Here is a 20,353-nt window from a genome sequence, read left to right as displayed (position 1 = left end):
TGTTGCATCTGAAAGGATCCTTTGAGCACCAGGATGCATCTTTCTATTGCAATGCACATTTAGTTGACATAGTTTCCCATGAGTTTTCTTAGTCTCATTTCCTCTACTTTGTTATGTACAGAACAACCAAAAACAAACAAATAAACAAGCAAACACACAAACAAATCCACTCCCCCAGATACCAAAAAACCCCTACATCTATGTCATCCCAGACTTCAAAAACCATTTCAGAAGATAACCCTAAATATATTTTACATTTTCCTTTCCTGTTTAATTCAAGACATCTCTCTGTAGAGACAACTGTCCACAAAGGAAGCTCATTTTTAGAGGCTTAGTACAGTCTAATATTTGCAAATGGAGCATAAAGAGACTAAAAGCCTGTTTAAAGCTGCAGTCCTATGAAATCTCACTGTAAAGACAAAAATCCATATTGCAGTCCTCAAAGATAATTTAAAAGGTTCCCACCTCAGGCACCATTACAAGACCAAAGGTCAATCCAAAGAGAATCATATTTATTCCATACATCCAACGCAAGAATATGAAATAAGATGCTACTGATGAGCCAAAGTGACCTGTGAAAATATGAGATGCGATTAAAAAGCAGATAAGCTGACCCTTTGAAGTTATTTTATCTAACAATGCAAAAATTTATTAAAAAGAAGTAAAATCAGGGGAGGCTTTTACACTTGATTGATTCTAATTTAAATTAATTTTAAATTCTAATTATTTCTAAATTGAATTAATTTTAATTTTTTTTCTTTATTACCATAATTCTAATAATTTTTTTGCATATTTCATACTAGGATGTCTTGAGCTGGCTGAAAAAACAGGAACAAAAATATAAAAATATTAATTAAATAGAGTTTCTAGAGTCATATAAAAACTGTGATACTTGCTCTTATTAAGTAATTTCTAGAAGTAAGTTTCAATTATATTTTTTTCTGCCTGATGTGGATTTTAAGCATTCTTGACATGCTAAACCAGAACCAGCCCAGTTTTAACAGGAAGCACTGCAGAATTAGCCAGTGGATAAAGTCTTTCCAAGATGGTAAGACACTTGTCAATGCTGTTATAATAGTGCTCACCAGATTTTTCTTACTAGAGATGAAAAACATTATCTGCAAGTGTTTGTACGCTTTCTTCTTGTACCCTTACTCTTCTGCTTATGTGCTCTATCTGTAGCCAGGTGTGCAGGCAGTCCCGTCTCTAGGTGAAGGATTTGACCTCACACACTCCAGACCCTAACCCAGACCAGTGCACAAACTAGAGGCTGCAGGGGAAGCACTGACAGCCAAGAGCCTGTTTGGACCCATGCTCTGCAAGTCAGGGGAAACAAAAATAAAAGCTCAGATAAATTACTATAGGAGAGCTGTCAATTAGAAAAGTACTAGGTTTCACTTCCATTGCCATTCATTTGCAGAGAAAAAAAATGACCTTTGAATAGGTTTTTCATACTTATTCTAGTTTGTGAGACTGGAGTACACCTCAGCGAATGAAGAGGAAATCTCTCTGTTCAGAGTGACTTATTCATATTGTTATATCCAAACCCTTTTTCAGACATGCAACACATTCTTTCAGTCTGTAATATGAAATTAATATATCTTGTATTATTTGGGAATGTATATATTCATCTTTTACTGTAACAGCTCAATCAGTAGAAAATTTAATACATAAACAGGTATAATCCCAAAGTATAAAAAGAGGCCAACTAAGAGACATTTATCACAGATCTGCAATGGGACGAATGAACCATTCTGTCAATTTTTTCAGTATTTTGAATCTTCTTTATTCACTCTTCAGAATTAAACCATCATTATGAAATTTTGTGTGAAGTGGCCAGTCTTAGCAGTGACCAGCATTCTGGGAAGTCTGGGGAGAGGTATAAATCAAGAGACTTTGAGTTAGTCTGTCTAGTTAAAAGATGCAGATAACCCAATTATAACCCAACTACAGCCTTTGGGGGATACTATAGACTCAAAAAATATAGTGCAGGAAATTATAAATATTTCCAATTTCAGGTTACTTTTACAGACATCTCCATGTCCTATTATTTCTTTTGCTCAAATCCTAATATACTCATTGTATTTGGAATACCTTCTTTTCATGCACTGAGTTATAGTTCTTGTATCAGTTATACTGATGAAACCTCTGCTATGCTTCCATCTGGAACATCTGCAGTGAGGCAGTGCATTGGAATTACCTGCCTCAGGATAGTTATTGCATGTGAATGAACAGACCGCTCATTTGCTTTGTTCTTTTTCACCAATCAGGCAAGAGCAGACACCTTTCAGCAAGTAAAGAAGCTTAACTATGGATGAGGACAATTTAGTCATGACTGCCCTCAGCTCTATTTTCAGAGTAGGCAGGTCCAAACAGGGGCCTGCAACAGAGAACATGGGAATTGTCGCAAATGGACTGCACTACCTGTGAACAAAGCCAGTCCAAGTTTCACCAGTATTTTGAATACACTCTGAGGTGCAACATGTTCTGTGTATTAATGAAATAGTTTTACACAGAGTTTAGCAATCTTTTCCTGCATCCACAGCCTCACTACACTAGGCATTGGTATGGAGATAGGCATGCATTTTAGTAGATTTCATCGGTGGAATAGGATTCACCCTGTCCTAACACAGGTTTGTGTGATCCCCATAAAGTCCTTTTGCACAGATAATACTGAATATCTGTTTTGTAAGGAAAAGAAGAATTTATATTTTCTAAATATAAATACTTCATACATTTGTCAACTTATCTTTTAAACATCAAAGCCCTAGTATCAGATTTACCTATTGTCCACATGAGAATACAGCACAGCAGATGATGCCTTTTGTTCTGAAGCCAGTCTCCCTGAGCTAGAAGGGACTCACATCTTGAAGAAGGGAGCCTACCTGAAGCCCAGTGCTTCAAGTTTTACCTGATCTTTCTAGATAGCTGGAGCACTGGAAGAGTCAAATTCAAGTGAGAAAGGCTCTTTATGTTGTAATGGGAAGCATTTGTTGTAAAAAGAATGCAAGTGGCAGACCTTCACTCAGGAAAACACACACTTAAGTCAAATCTCCTTCAAATAAAGGGCTGCAGTTTAAATTTGTCACTGGAACTGCAACACAAAAGTGAATTGTGACAGACTCCTACTCTCTAATATACCCATAGTACTAACTACACTGCCTCGTTTATATATGGGGCATCCAAGACCAATACTGTTCTCTCTGTGGTTTTTTATGTGGCTGACAATGACAGAAAGACAACTTACATGAATCTCAAGGTAATGAAAAAAGTGGCAGCAATAATTGAAATAATTGTGGTATAGCCTATATAGTATAATCTGCATAAAATAAATACATACAAAATATAGTGAAGGTGAATAAAGTGAATGGTTAGGTCTAAATTACACTTTTCTGGGATTCATTTCAACACTTTTTTTTAACTGCTCCCTGTATAGTGACAATTTTTATCTGTAAAGTGGTACCCTCTGAAGAAAATTTTCAACTCATTATATTATCAAGCTCAATAAATATTAATGAAAAAATAAATACTTATTGATTTTTAAACTATGCATTGAATAGAGATGCATATACTAAAAAAATGTATCATTTGGCAAACATCAGAAATATCATACTAGATCCTATTCTTACTTACTTTCAATCTCCTTAATTTTCATTTCCCAGGGTATGCATGCTGTCTTAAAATTTTCAAAATCTCTTTGAAATTTCATCCATTTCTGGAAAGAATCACAGAAAAGAAAAAACAAAAAAAACACACCATTATCTCAGTGCCCAGGTGCTCAGTTATTCCTTGAGCTATTGTAACCCCTTAATCATCCACAAAATCCTTTGGCAGAGTCCACAAAGTAATTGTTTGTGAAGAGCCACCTCCTTTTGTTTATTTTAATATGTCTTCTACTGGATTTGTTTTAATATGCCTTCTACTGGATCCTATTTCTACCACAAGAATTATTAGCTAATCATTTCCTTTCTTGTCAATATGTTTTCTTTTTTTCTCTTTTTCTTTTTATCTCTTTTTTTTTCTTTTTCTCTTTTTTCTTTTTCTTTTTCTTTTTCTTTTTCTTTTTCTTTTTCTTTTTCTTTTTCTTTTTCTTTTTCTTTTTCTTTTTCTTTTTCTTTTTCTTTTTCTTTTTCTTTTTCTTTTTCTTCATATTTTTCTTCATATTTTTCTTCATATTATTCTTTATAGTTTTAGTTTTAGTTTTAGTTTTAGACTTTAATATTTTTTATTTTTATTTTTATTTTTTTTAGTTTTAGTTTTCGTTTTAGTTTTAGTTTTTAATATTTTTTATTTTTTATTTTTATTTTTTTTAGTTTTAGTTTTAGTTTTAGTTTTAATATTTTTAGTTTTTAATATTTTTATTTTTGTTTTTGTTTTTGTTTTTGTTTTTGCTTTTGCTTTTGCTTTAGTTTTTGGTTTTGGTTTTGGTTTTGGTTTTGGTTTTGGTTTGGTTTTTCTCTTTTTCATCTTTTTCTTCCTCATTTTCTCTTTCTCTTTCTCTTTCTCTTTCTCTTTCTCTTTTTCTCTTTCTCTTTTTTCTTTATCTTTTACAGAAGGCTGTCTGAAGGAAAAAACTGAACTTTGGATTCAGTCCACACAAATACTCAATCCACCCCAAGACAAATTAACTTTCACAAGATTTTGAACCCTTGCAAACTCATGTAAAACAGCTGATTTTTGTTTTGGTGACAAGTTTCAAAAATCAAACTATAACCTTTCATTAGAAATATTTTCATGCAAGAGCAGTGAAAACAAAAGTTGGAAATCCATGGAAAGACAGGGAAAGCTACTGTGGAATATGAGTACCCGTGGTAATAATCTTCAGAAGGCTTCCCATGAGCTTTACAGGAAGTTAGTGAAACAATCCATTTACCTTGGTCATCATCACTTTGTATGCATAGAATTTTTTTCCTTTTCCTTTTCCAAGAGCACCTTCAAACTTCTCAACAAAAATCTGTGCTTCCCTAGGAAATTAAGGCAAAAGAGAGATATAGATTACATTATAGTAAATTTTATATTGTCTCTATCATATTAATGTATTTTTTTACTCCTAATAGAGCTTTATAAAATCTTGTTACCTTAGAAATGTTGGAAAGGAAAGCTCAGAGTTTTTCTATTTTGCAGAAGACTATATATGTAATGTATATACAATGCAAAAATCAAGCAACTTCATTCACCTGATCTAATACAAACATATTTGGAGCTCTCAGATTTGTCTATATGCAGTCAAGGTTACTAAATATGCTTAATCGCAGTAAGTCAATAAACTGACTTTTGCAGTTCAGCTACTGCCCATTTATGTGATGCCCAGTTATTCGTGTTATCCTGACAGTTATTCCAACAGAAGAGAGATCTTCATAGGACCTGCGGGTTCTTGGTGGTGATCCTTGCTCTCTTCTTTAATAGTGAATAAAAGAGAATTTTCATTTTAATTACCAGCATTTGACCTTCTTTGCATCTTAGTCATGCTCTGAATACCTTTGAGCCTCTCCCCTCTGTGTTCTCAGCTTAGGATGCATTCCCAGGTTGGGAGAGAGATGTGTACACTAGAGCTTTGGTTCCCTTGTGCCCACCCTTCTCAATACTACATGTAAATTAGCCCTTCTGAATTTTTGCAAACATCTTCTTTAGCTGTACCATTCCCACTGTAATTTCTTTGAAACACAGCATCACTGGTCCCCAAAAGCCTAAAATTTTGTTTATAGAGATATATAATTTAAAAAATATAAAGATGAAAGGAAGAGTTTTAAACTCTTTTTAAAATGTACAAAGTCCATGGATTAAAACATTAAAGCAATGAGATCAAGTACATTCTAATGTTTTCTCCATTTAATCCAATTCCTATGTATGACTACCCACTATGTCTCTCTTGAAAAAATGTGCTGTAAAGGTTAAATGTCCTAAACCACTGAAAAATGGACTAAGGATTCTTAACTCTCAGTGTACGCACAATGCTGTAAACTGTTCTGTTGTCACACTGCATAACTTCAAAGCACTCTATATTATGTTTGTTATTATTGTATTGTATTGCACAAAGCACCTGGGAGAAGGTAGACTATTGGGAAAATACTAATTGTGATGCATATTGATGTTGTTGCACTTTTCTTTCTTTCCAGAACTCCAACAGATAAGTTTACCAAGTGAAATTAATTATCATACTTATATTTTCTGCTCATATATTTTATACAAGGAAGGAAAAACAGTGTTAAACTGCAAAATCTGACAGCACTAATGACAGTATAGCAGCGTAGTTGAGATAAAGGGGAATTAAAATTACATGAGAAGATGACCTTTATCCATGACATAGCTTTTTTCAATGGCTAAAAATCTCAACATCTATAAAAGTAATTGTGTATTTTTAGTAACTGCCAATTCTTAGGGTAATCTTCAGTCTGAAGATCCATCAAAGCCTTTCACAATTTTAGGCATCCACTGCAACAATTGCTTTTGCTTGCAGTACCAAGGAACCAAATAAGTGCACTTAAGTGCAAAATTGAGTTATTGAATTTAATTTTCAGTGATTGAGAGCTTTCCTTATTTGAGAGTTCTCTGAGCACTCTCCCCTTCCAAATGATTTCACCCAAACCCATCTGGTGAAACATCAGGGCCAGTGCAAGTTCACCTGACCATCTCAGGACTTCTGCATGCCTTTTCCCAACATTTGAAATTATGAATGTCAATCTAGTAATTTTTTTTTACTCTATAGCACAAGTAAAGCAAACATTCAGATTAGAAAATATAAAAATACCCAGCCACCCCCACAGCCACAGACCCCACCTACTCATCACATCGAACATGTTCCTTGAGGTTCAAGTCAGTGTCCTTTTAAGGGTGTATATCCTTTATTTCCAATCCTGTGCTTCTAGATCACATTTGTATTCTGGATTTTTCAGTCTGATCTTTCTGTATTTAGCTTGTACTGACACTGATTGGGGATTATTTGTACTCCAAGTACTCCAGAGATTTTACAACACACTGCTCACATATCATTTTTTCATTTTGATTCTCAGAAAAATTTACAATTAAATTTCTGCCCTTCCAAGTAAGTCATAGAAAACAGATTAGTTCAGTTTCAGGAAACTTGTGTCCAAGGGTCAGTCACCTTTAAACCCAAGACACAGGATCCAAAGTCTTACTGCTCTGTCAACAGGGTGTCCTGACAGCAGATGGCAGCTTCCTCCTAAATTCAACTGTCAGTACTGGAACATCGTCATAAAAGCAGGAAGACAATAAACTGTATACCTATCAATCTCCCAGGCTGGCATACTATACTACCACTTCTATCACTCAGTAATTCAGGCCTGTTAATTAAAATTTTCTGAAATCAAAACCTATAGAGTTGCAAACTTGTGTTTTCAGTCACTAATTATGGTGCAGAATATGAAATTTTCAAATTTTAAGTTGGGTTTTTTTCAGAGTGAAGCATAAGGACATAATATGAAAACAGCACTAAATACATTAAAAATACCTGATAGGATATATGAGTACTTTTTTCATCTATAGGTGAAACACTCAAGCTCTCCACAAACTTGTTCTGATATAAAAAAAAGTTAAGCCAAAACAGGAAGGAATTTTCCACTATCAAATTCCTAAAATATGTTTATTGAGTGGTTACAAGTACAGTCAACTGAGTTGCACAAGAAAGACTGGACCAAAAAATCTGTTGGATCTACATGTGCACAGTATTTATGAGGTTATTTTCATGTTTTATCAAAGAAGTATGAAGCAACTCCTTTCACTTTCTTAATAAATTGCTATTGCACACTAAAAAGTCTGTTGTATAAGTGCTGGAAGAAGTAATTTAAGTCCAATGGTGGACTTGCAGTATTATTTTCATTTACACTGAATTTTAATCTGGTCTAACAACATCACATTTTATTTGTTTCTTTTATGTATAGAATTGCTGGCATTAATGTATTTACCATTAATGCACCCTGACCATGACAAGAAGATGTTTCAAACATGGCTTAAAAATGGTGGCAATAATGTTTCCAATTCTTGTGAAGTAGTGGCCAAAATCATCACATAGTTAATAATCACCATATAATTAATAAAACAGTAGCACATGCTGTACGGCCAAAAGAGTGGTGGTGAATAGAGTTAAATCCATCTGTTGTCCAGTTGCAGCAATGTTCCACAGAGCTCAGTGCAGAGGCGAGTCCAGCTCTATTGGTGATCTGGAGGGGGGGATCAAGGGCACCCCCAGTCAGTTTGCCTCCTCAGAGGAGGTTGTAGTGAAGAGGAAATCAGTCTCTTCTTCCAGGTACAAGCGAAAGGACAAGAAACAGCCTCAAATTGTTCTAGGGAAGGTTTAGATTGTATATTACAAAAAATTTCTTTGCCAAAATGTTGTCAAGCATTGGAACAGGCTGCCCAGGGAAGTGGTTGAATCAACATCCCTGGAGGTTTTGAAAAAATGGGTAAATGACATGATAAGGGACTTGAAGAGATGGACTTGACAGTGCTGTGTTAGTTGCTGGACTCAATGATCATAAGATTCTTTTCCAATCTAAATTGTTTTGTATTATTGTTATGCAATTGTATTTTTTTTTTAAGAAATTATTTTGTGAAAGAATAGTGGAAGTGTTCTTTCAATGTTGGAATAAAAGAAATCAAGTTACCTTTGATGTTCTATAGGCATATCTTACATTTTGGTAATTTTACCAATAACATTCTAAATAACATTTTCGTATTGCTTACGGTTCTGGAGCCATCAAACAGAATATGCATTCATTCTCTCCTCAGCTTTTCCTCCCCCAGCTCTGCAGCAGATTATTCCACTACCTAATTACTCCACTGACTACTTACTCCTGACTTTTGTGGTTAGTAAGTTACTTAAAACTCCTGGTCTTAAAATTTCAGCATCAACTTGGCACCATTCTGTCAGGGGCCAGGCTTGCCATATCTTTTCCGTGTCTGTGACGTATGTTCTTGTTAAGTAAATTCAACAGATTACTTAATTAAGGTTTCTAGCTTGATGTCTAAACTATCTAAATGAAAGACCTCTATTTGTATATGTCTGTGGATTTCTGTCAAACTTTGTCCTTTCCTCCATTTCTTTTGTGCTATAAACAGAAAGAATGGACAAGTCTTAGAAATACTTTAGAAACCACAACAAAAACCAGAAGTACATATATACATATTCATACCCACTTGGAAGTACTGCAATTTCACAAACATGAGGATGTGTCAAAAACAACACAGACCAACAAAACCAAGCTTTGTAATCACTGGTATCATGTGTTAGAGGTAAATCATCTGTATCACAAGATAGGCCAAAGTGTCCACCACTAGCTAACTGTGAATTTAAAGAAGCTTTAGAAGAAGCTTATTAATTGAATTACAGATGCAAGAACTAATAAATGTTTCAGAGGGCCAGGCATTATTGTTCCAGAGAAGCCTGAATTAATTATTAATACAAGGTGTGGAGTTACAGCTTCCAAAGTGATAGGTGTAGGGTACCTCAGGCACTTCTGTGCTTCATAGGGGATGCAGGACAGCTCTTAGAGCTTGTTGCTAATGAATATGATTTGAGTGGATTGATCACATTTTTCAGTAACAGTTCAGGAAGGTTTCAGACTGAAAGAACTAAAACCTCAATAAAAAGAAATGTTGACCATCCAGGACTTTTGTAAGTCTTAGAATACTGGCTGAAACAATTATTGTCAGGCACAGATCACTTGAAAAGAAGTTCAGCAATAATAGTGGGCAAATTATATTGTTATTTAATACCCAGCTGGCTTCCAAGACACGCTGTCTGGCCTCCAGGACTGTCAGTATATCCACAGTCAGAGAGATGAAATACTGATTGATGGGAGTACAAAGAATGCAAAAACAGATGAGAATTTTCCACCATCTCAGATATGTGCCTTATACATATTTGGGTTTGTATGCTTATAAAATTTCTTATTTCCAATTCATTTGTCTTGATGGGGAATCTAAGTCCTGTAATAAAAGGAATCATGCTAGAAAAATACTGAAAAATCACCATAATGTATTCTGTCCCTAGAATGTGACCTGCTGTGATGGAGTGACCACATCAGTGGAATAGGGAAGCACATCAACCTGTTGGAGCCAGTCCAAATGAGAACAACCAAGTTGCTCTTAGAGTAACTTGGTTAGAAGGATGGCACCAGCCTCCTATGAGGAAAGCCTGGAAGAACTGGGTTTGCTCAGCCTGGAAAAGAAAATGTTTCAAGGTGACCTAATTACAGCCTTCCAGTACCTGAAGGGGACCTGGAAGAAAGGCAAGAAAGGGGAGAGACTTCTCATGAGAGGATGTAGTGACAGGTCCTGAGAGAACGTCTTCCAACTGAGATAGAATGAGTTTGTATTAGATATAGATAGTAAAGAAATTCTTTACTGTGAAGGTGGTGAAATGCTGTCACAGGTTATCTAGTGAAGTTGTGGATGCCCTATTTCTGGAAGTGTTTGAGGCCAGGCTGGATGGAGCTCTGAGCAACCTGGTCTAGGGAAAAATGTCCTTTCCAATGGCAGGTGGATTCGAATACATTTAATTTTAAGGGCCCTTCCAACACAAACACTTCTATGATGCTAAGTGAAAAACAGTTTCTGCACTGCTCTGATTTTTCTAGGGGAAAAAAAATAGTTCTCACATCTTTTTTTATGATGTGTGTTTAATTGCAAGTCCTTCAAAAAGTCTAAATTTGATGTTTTGCTATCTTTTTTCATATAACTTGTTATTTCACTTGTTTTGATAGTGTATTAACTGTCTTGTGGTGTAAGTTTAGAGAACACAGTTGGCACATCTCTGGATTCTTCTGCTCAGTCCTCATAATTATATGTTACCATAATAAGCATTGCTGTTGGATGCAAACTGCTCAGTTACTAATGGAATTTGTGCTTTTATAGCACAGAATTTTGTCTATCTAAAGTGCTATGGGCACTAATAAGAGAAGTGAGATGAGTATACCAGAGGCAAACACAATAACACAGCATTTAAACCCTTCCCTTTTCTTCATATTGGTGAAAAACTCAGGCAGAAAAATGCACAAACAAGAATGCTGTTCCCAAAATCCAAAATCCAATCCTCAGACTTAAACTGTGACAGCTTTTCCTGAAGGTTTTCTAGTTTGCAGTAGCTGAAGCTCTGGCCCATTAATGTTTTTTAGGTGGGTTGTTGGCTTTTTGGGGTTTTTTTTTTGGTACTTTCTTCTAATCCAAAAATCATAGAATCAAAGAATGGTCAAGGTTGGGGGAGACCTTTAAGAGACCTTATGTGCAACCATCAGCCCAGCACTACCATGTAATCCCAAAACCACTAAACCACATCTCCAAACACCAGTTCCAGATGCCTCATGAAGACCTCCAGGTATGGTAACTCCACCACCTCCCTGGGCAACCAATTCCAATTCAACCTAACAGTGACAATTCTTTTATACTATCTAATCTGACTCTCCCTTGTCTCAGCTTAAGGCCATTTCCTCTCTTCCTCTCACTGCAGGCACTGACTCACCACAACCTCCTTACAGGCAGCTGCAAACAGCAGTGAGGTCCCCCCTGAGCCTCCTCTTCTTGAGGCTGAACAACCTCAGGAGAGATGTTCTTTGGTTCTTTCAGGAGCCTCGCTGCCCTTCGGTGGCCAGGCTCCAGCCCCCGGTGTCCCTGTTAAAGTGGGGGCCCAGAACTGAGCACAGCCTTGGCGTGAGGCCTCCCTGGTGCCCAGCATAGGGGCACGATCACTGCCCTCGTCCTGCTGGCCACGCTGTTCTACACACAGGCCAGGATGCCACTGCTCTTTTTGGCCACCTGTGCACAATGTTGACGCACGTTCAAACAGCAACCCCCAAGTTCCCTTCTGAAGAACAGCTCTTGAGCCACCTCACCCCAAGACTGCAGCAGTGCACAGGGGCTGCTGCAACCCCAGTGCAAGACACAGCACTTGGTCTTGTGGAACCTCTTGCAGTTGTCCTCAGCCCATTGATGGAGCCTGTCCTTCTGCAGAGCCTTCCTGCCCTCAACCAGACCCACCCAACTCGGTGTCATCTGCAAATTTAATGCAGGTACAGTCAATTCCCATTCCCCGGACCATCAGTAAAAATGTTAGAGAATACTGACCCCAAAACAGAGCTGTGGGGAGCACCACTAGTGACTGGCCATCAGCAGGATTTAGCTCCATTCACTACCACTCTCAGGGCCCAGACAAACAGCTAGTTTTTACCCATCCAAACCAAATTTTCTGGAAGGATGCTTTGGGAGATTGTATCACATGTTTTACTGAAGTCTAGATAGATGACATCCACAGGCTTCCATTCATATTTTTCCCTTCTATGTTTTAATAGTAGGTAATCAGTTTGGCCAACCACAACCTGCCTTTCATTAAACCATGTCATCTGGGCTTGATATCCTGATTGTCTTGCATAACGGCACTCAGGATAATATTTTCCATAAATTGTCCAGAACTGAGATTAGGCCGACAGGCCTGTAGTTCCCCAGATCATCCTTCTCATCCTTCTTTTAGATGAGTCTTACATGTGCTAATTTCTAGTCAGCTGGAACTTCTACAGCTAACCAGGACTTCTGGTAGGTGATTCAATGTGTTTTGGTTCTTTCACCAGTTTTCTTATTCCTGTGGAATAGATCCCACCAGGACACGTAGATTTGTTCAGGTCTAATTGGCATAGCAGGACACTAACCATCTCCTCCTGGATTGTGGGGGCTTCATTCATTTCCCTGTCACCAGCTTTCTGATCAAGGAGATCGATCATAAGGAAAACTGGCTATCATAAGAAAAAACCGGCCTGATATTGATGACTGAGACAAAGACATTAAGCACCTCTGCCTTTCTCTCATTCCCTGTCACTACACTATCCTTCGCATTCAACAAGCGATAGAGACACTCTTTGACCTTCCATTTACTGCAAATGTATTTATAGAAAATCTTTATTGTCTTTTAAAGTAGAGGCCAATTGAGTTCTAGCAGGGTTTTGGCCATTCTAATATTGTCCCTACTGAATTTGTAATATCCTGGTAGAGACCTCCCAAGTTGCCTCTCTCTTCCTCTAGAAAAAATAGATTCTCTTTATTTCCTTATAGCCTAATATTAACCAGGCTGGTCTTTTTCCCTAATGACTTGTCTTCCTGCATACAGGGACAGCCTGTTCCTGAATATTTAACAATTTCCTTTTTAAGCATATCCATCGTTCCTGGATTCTTTTGCCCTTCAGAACTGATTCTCAAAGGTTTATGTCAATCAGACAATCAATCAATTTACACCTGTATCTAAATTTCAGTCTTGCAAGTAATAATTAATGATAACTTTCACCTGAGGGTTCTTCAGGTAACTTTGTGCTCACCTGAGCAGGCATTGTTAAGAAGAAATGTCACAAGTTCTCAACTCCCATGGAAAAAATAGAGCAACAGGTACACAAAAAATGTAAAAGGTATTCACAAACCATGTAAACCAGTAGAAGGAAAACTACTAGAACAGGAAAACTGTTCTGAAGAAGAATATTTGTCTTCAAAATACTAAAGAGTCTGGACTCTAAGGCATACTCATATACTCAGCAGCACAGACCAGTGTGTCTCCAGCCCAAAGTCTAACAAATCTATTGCTTAGGGCCTAGAAGAGTGGGGATGCTGCTGTAACACCTTTTCACACTTCTCCATGTCTTCTTCCTCTCTTTTTTCACATCTCCAGACCTGAGAAGATCTGACCATGATGTCTCAAGCTGAGTTTAGAGTCTGGCAGTATCACTACAGCTCGCCTTCAAAGTGCAGAGGTACACTGTATCAGAGCTGTATCCTCATCAAGTCACAGTTCTTCAGAGAATAATTATGGGCTGCTTGAAATGTGTCTTTTTAGACACAGGGATGTAAATTAGAAGTTAGAGTTGATCTAAATTGCCAGTGTACTTCTATTAAGAATGCCATTTCCACAGTGAGCTCTCAGCCATCTTTTGACAGAAGGCATCTTCTGCAGAGTAACTAGTTTTACATCTGTGTTCTAAAATTATTGTTTATTCATGCATTTTCCAAAGGATGAAGGAAAATATTTATCATTTTACAAAATAGTCACTAGAGTTAAATATAAATAATCAACTGTATTCCCACCCTATACAGTTTAATTCATGTAAAATATCTCCTTTGAAAATGCTTAAACAAAATCTTTTAATTGTTAAAAATACCTTGTTTTCTTAAAACCACAAATTTCATTGGAAATTAAATCTTTCCCTCAAAATTGTTTCTTTTGACAACACTTCTTTTAAAAAAAACAACATTTAAAATGAAAAGTACTAATTGATGCTAATATTAATAATTCAAAATAATATTTTACAAGTATTTTTGGTCTTGTTTTGTCATAGGATCTTTACTGGATAGCACTTTTTTTTTCCATTCTTGGAAATAAAGATGCTAATACAGAACAAACATGGAAGTGAGAGCTGGCTTATGTAATTATGTAACATTTATCACAATGCTGAGAAGAAACCTCCAATAAAGTATGTTTCAATTGTGAAAGCTGGAAGACAAAGAACAGGGCAATTTGCTCTTCTACCTGTAAGAAGATAGCTTGGTTTTTTTCCCCACACATCCCATGATATTCTAAATCCTTCACAGGGAGAGAAGAAGATGATAGGAGGAAATACTTGCTACTAACAATAGTTCACCAAGAGTTTCAAGAGCCAGAAATACTAACACAAAGTTATCCAGAAGTCACATTATTGATTTAAAAGTTTAAGGCACTTACAGAGAGCATGTGTATGTAAGTATGTTCATTTTTCATATGTTCCAACAATGCTAATAATGCCAATCTATTAAAGTAATGATTCTGTTATAAATATTAAATAACTTGCTAAAATACAGAACATAGACGCCTTAAAATATACTGATACTTTTGTAACTGTAATCATAATAGAGTGCCCATTTATATGACAAAATTTTTACTTAAAGTAGCATAAAAACTCTTGGTCTTGTCTTGCAACTCAGTAGAACTTAGGCTGAAGAAACAATTACAAAAGCAGAGCTCTAGAAAATGCAGTCTATAATGGTATGTCCTGGGATCAGAAAAACATTTAATGGCTTAGGCTGTAAAGAACCTTACAGATCACTACTTATTTCCAGACCCTCTGCAATGAGCAGGGACACCTCATACTAGGCCAGGTTGAGCAGAAATCCATCCAGCTTGTCCTTGGACATTTCCAGAATGCGGCATCCACAACTTCTCTGGACAGTTTCATCCAGTGTTTCTCTACCCTCACTATAGAGAATATCTTCCCTATACATAGTCTGATTCTAATCTTTTTGTTTTCATTGCCATTTTTCTTTAAGGTTTTATTGCACTTAAACCCCATTTAAGTGTGGAAAGGCTGCTGTAGGTGTCTCCACGGCCTTCTCTTCTCCAGGCTGAACAGCCCAATTCTCATAGCCTGTAACCATGGGAAAGCTGTTCCAGTCTCCTGACCATTTCTGTGGCACTCCTGTGGACCTGGCCAAGCAGGTTCATGCCTTTCCTGTACTGAGGACCCCAGATCTGGATATTCCAGGTGGGGTCTCACTAGAGTGGTTTAGAGAAGCAAATCCCTTCCCTCACCCTACTGGCCACGCTGCTTTGGATTTGGATTGCTGGGCTGCAAATCCACATTGTAGGTTTTACTTTGACTTTCCACCCACCAGCACTCCCAAGTCCTCCAAAGGGCTGTCCAAGCAGACATTGACCATCAGCTTCCTAGATGTGACCATTCAGACAATTTCTTAGCAACTTACAGTCCACCCATTTAATCCATATATTTTCAGTATGGGGAGAGGATTTTGTGGGGTACCATGTCAAAAACCTTAGAGAAGTCCAGCTAAAGGAAGTCCCTTCCTCTGTCCACTAATGTAGTAACTTCATCACAGAAGGTTTGTCCAGGCTGTTCTTTCCCTGGTGAAGAGGTGCTTATTGTCTCAAATCACCTCCCCATCTTCCAAGAGCCATAGTAGAATTTCTAGGAGGACTCTTTCTGTGAATTACTGTACTAATAGACAGGGTGCCTTTGTTTCCTCCAATATCACTGCCCATGTATAGCAGAAAAAATAACTTTGGTGCCAAGTTTCCTTACCAGATATCCCAAGGCCCAGAGTGTCTCTTGAGCTCATCCTTGAGCTACAGGTTGCAGCATCATCACTGCCCACATGGAAAAGCAATAGTGGAAAATAGTCTAAGGTACATACCAAGCCATGAAGTTTCCTTGGAATTGCTAGGAATTATGACATAGAAGAATGGCTGTAAAAATAGAAACTTTTTCCTTAGGAAGACTACAAACAAATGGTAAGTTTATGTACATGGGGATCCTTCAGCTGTAGGCTATCCAAAACCTAATTTGCTCTTTTATATTTAGCAAAAGTTCTCTTACCTTCACAATTCTTCTACTCTACGTCTCCTAGATACTGTTCCCTTTTACCTATTTTGAGTCTTTTCACTACCTCTTTCCAAAATTACTTTTCCTTCTAAAAGAACAAATCTATAGACTTTCCACACCATATTTCATGTCTGTGTTTTCTGTTCATATTAAAAACTCTCTGCAGGACAAACCATCCTTTCTCTGCTAGATATGTTTTATTGGTGTCTTGGTATTGCTGCAGCAAATTAGTTATCTAAAACAGGGGAGCATAGCAGTTTTGTCAAAAGAATCACGTTCTCTCAATTTACTCAGTTCCTGTGCTTGGTGGAATTTTAAATGTAAATAAATATTTAATTTTTGGCTTCCAAGTAAATATAGTGATAGGTGTGCTAGGGCAAAATACAGTTTTCTATGTGGCATAAATGAAACTGCATCAAAGTATAAGTTCTGCTTCCAAAGAGATTGTTTCTTTATAAGGTAATTTTTTTTCTTTTCTATAAGTCAGACTAGGGAGAAAAATACCCGCCTTTCTCTCTAGCAATCTTGAGGTAATCCTGCAATTCCATCATTTTTCTTAGAGATATTAATGAGATATTATCTCACAAATGGAAGAATTCATGAACATCAGCCTAAGTGAAGAAAAGGAAAAGATTTTGCACTGGGTTGTAATGGAAATTCTGAAAACAATAAGATATTAGATTTCCATATTTGATTTCAGCTGTACTGGGACAAGAAAGCCGTGATCTGCAGCACCGTTTACCTCCATTTACTGTCAACATACCTCCTCGGCAAGAGAGATTAGAGGTGGTCTGAAGTTAATTTTGTGACTAGGTGCAGAACTAAAGTGAAAATTTAGAAAAACAGTGCAAAGCAAAACAGCAGATATTCATTATGGAAATCAAACCATACTTCAGGACGGACAACTTCTTTTTCATCTTCCATGGCTTGTTTCGTAGTGTGGCAATCAGTTTCTTTTTTTCTTCTACCTCTTCTTTCAGCTTGGCCAACTCTTCCTCTGTAATTGGCTCCTCCTCAGATTCAGAATCAGAGCTTCAAACAAACGCAGGAACAAAAAACATCAGATAAGACAGAAGTTTTCATAGAAAAACGTACTTTGTTTTAATTTCTGATAAATTTGAGACTAGATTAATGCCTTCACACTTGCACAGAAGGGAGTACACACTTCATTTAGACTTGTTATTAATTTTAGTATGAAAGGCAAGCCTTCACAAAAGTGTAGAACTGCAGATGAACCAGCACTAAACTTTCAACATCACAGGGACAGTGAGCAGCACTCTTGGGGTAAAATCTGACAGTCATATATTTTTTCTCCAGCTGTAATCAGCCTCCTACCCAAACTCACTATGGTCAAGTTAGGATGCCATAACTGCAGCCATAAAGGAAAACTCCTTCACCTCAGTGTGTCACTGAGTAGAGAGAAGAGACACCACAACCTCAGCTAAAACAAATTTAAACACCAAATGACAGCCCGTGCACTAACCAAGGAAATAACATTTCATATATGGGAAAAAATTCAAAGCCACATTGCAAGAAGTGCTCAAGGAAAGGAGGTGCAATTGTAATGGCATCTCCAAGTATGTTGCGTCTGTGATCTGACTTTATTATCTATAGATCAGTTTACAATATCTTTGCAAAGAATTGCTGATTTAAACAGTATTCACTTTTCTAAACTCTGCATAGATACCCTTTTCTATGAGCAATCTTGCATCTCATATAATGGCATGTAGTAATTCATTAGCAACAGACATTTTTTCTTTTTATGCCAGGAAGATGATAAAGTGGAAATCAATAGACTCTTACTTTCTGCCCTAAAAAGCTGACAGTGACAACTACCACTAAGGGACCTCTTGGTGATAGCAGTTTGATGCATTTCTACCTGTCCTTGTTGTGCTTTCGTTTCTTTTGTTGATTTGCTTGCTTGTTTGTTTTTCTTATGAATGTTTAAAACTGTATTGCAGATTCGTTTGGGTTTTTTTAATGGTTTTCTTGATGGCTTGATTTGAGAAAAATTTATTCCGACTTTATCAAGCAAGCAATTTTCATACTCTTTTGCTCATACTTCACCTTTCTGAGAGTTTGATATCCAAGATCTTATCTGAGAGCTGAATTATTTGTCAGCTAATGTATAAGTTCTAGCTCCTGAATAATTTAAAAATTATAAAACTTTTTTTCTTCCAAAACACAGTTAGATAACACAGATCTTTTTAGATATCTAAATGGTATAAATGATGCAAGAGTTGCCCAGCAAGAATATTTCTAGGATTCAAAACAAATAAAATAAAAGCAAAATACTCTTTGAAACACAGAAAAAATACTAATTTCTTATTGATAATCTGCCTATAATCTTGATAAATTTTGCTTAATTATAGCAAAAGTTTAGGGGATGAGCTGAAAACTTTCAGACACACAGAAGTTAACAAAGCAAAGAAAGAAGCTTCCAGAGCTGTGGGTCACCCTGCTTTAAAGGTTAAAATGCTGTTTATTTTCATAGAGCCATAGAATCACAGAATGGTTTGGGCTGGAAGACACCTCAAAAATCATCTCTCTCCAACCCACTCTGCAAGTATGCCAGTATCATGAGATCAGGTTGCTCAGGATCCCATCTAGCCTGGCCTTGAACCCTCCACAGCTGTGGGGCATCAACAGCTTCTCTGAGCAACTTGATCCAGTTGTACACCACACTCTCAGAAAATAATTTCTTCCTAACATCTAATATAAACTTGTTCTCTTTCAGTTTAAAACCTTTGCCCCTTGTTCTGTCACTGTCTGGCCATATTACAAGTCCTTCTCCCTCCCTTTCATAATCAGCCTTAAGGCACTGGAAGGCCACAGAGAGATGTCCCTAGATCCTTCTCTTCTCTGGGCTGAACAGTTCCAATTCTTCTCTGCCTGTCCTGTAGGAGAGATGCTCCAACCCTCTGAGCATCATTGTGGCCCATACTGAATAGACTGTCATCTTAGAAAGTTTTACCCATCAGTCTTACCATGTTGGGCTTCACATGACAAAAACCAGTGTAACAGAAAACGTGAAGCTACAGAAACAAAAACTGCTACTGAGACCCACATCTATTTGTTGTTATGCCAGTATTGTGAAGAACAAGTTGAGGATGGCATGAAATGGATAAAGGTTAATTAAGTGATTTGAGCATAAAATTTTGAGGGAGAATGCAAAGAGTGTCATGTCTTCATGAAGAATAGAAGAATTAAAAGTGTGATTTGAGGGAGCTCAGAATCCATTGCAATCAGCTGTTTTGCATTTTGCAAAGCAAAGTGATGTGCCTGATATTAAACATTTCCTCTGACTGAAGATTGCTGAGTTATGCAAAGCTGGAATTTGCTGGTTTACAATGCTGCAGTGAGAGGGTGGGAAATATGAGGACTTTGTGCAGTGAGCTTACTGAGAAGAGGAAGCTTAGCTGAACACAAGAGGTCAAGGTCAGGCTAATATGGGCTTTGTGCCCTTTGCAAGCTATTGTTTTGTTTGTCTTTACAAACATGTCTCATCTTCCATTCTTCACTTTCCTTTGGAACCAGAAAATAATAAAAAATCCAAATTTCAGAGTTGCTTTAAGAAATCAGTATTTTCTAGCATGTTTGCATATGCAGACAAACTTAGTGGAGTAACAGCAGATCTTTTATACATCTGCATTGGTGGAACATCATTTTATTTAAGTCAGGATATCAAAATTATGTCTTCTGCAACCAGAAGTCTTAGCCTTTCATAAAAGGTTTTCATTCACACATTTGAAGGACAGAAGGGTTCATTGTGACCAGCAGGGCAACATAAAGCATTAAGTGTCAATAAATATCTTGACATAAAGACTCCATCCTCCTTGGCTCAAATTCAACACACATCTAAATCAGTAGAGCTCTTGAAATCAAATGCTTCTTCAAGTTACACACACAATGAATTTCTTCCTTCTATTAATCTGTCATTGGTTTTACAGCCTTATTATACGTCTCTATTTTGTTTTAATTTCATCTTCTCTTTA

At 36.9% G+C, this 20,353-nt stretch overlaps 1 protein-coding gene across 1 annotated transcript in view; it reads right to left on the bottom strand.

The window, feature by feature from the left end:
• Positions 1–20,353, bottom strand: part of TMC1 (transmembrane channel like 1) — a 58,424-nt gene that overhangs the window by 22,629 nt on the left and 15,442 nt on the right. Inside the window, exons 4-7 of the mRNA XM_085566576.1 lie at positions 17,250–17,390; positions 4,874–4,964; positions 3,634–3,715; positions 466–572 (exon numbers count right to left, since the gene is read on the bottom strand). Coding sequence (XP_085422702.1) covers positions 466–572; positions 3,634–3,715; positions 4,874–4,964; positions 17,250–17,390 — 421 coding nt within the window. The remainder of the gene's footprint in view (positions 1–465; positions 573–3,633; positions 3,716–4,873; positions 4,965–17,249; positions 17,391–20,353) is intronic.

This window comes from Lonchura striata, chromosome Z, assembly GCF_050655825.1.
Source record: "Lonchura striata isolate lonStrDom1 chromosome Z, ASM5065582v1, whole genome shotgun sequence".
NCBI classification, from domain to species: Eukaryota; Metazoa; Chordata; class Aves; order Passeriformes; family Estrildidae; genus Lonchura; species Lonchura striata.
Note: the sequence above shows the minus strand (reverse complement) of the source record. Positions and strands in the feature narration are given on the sequence as shown.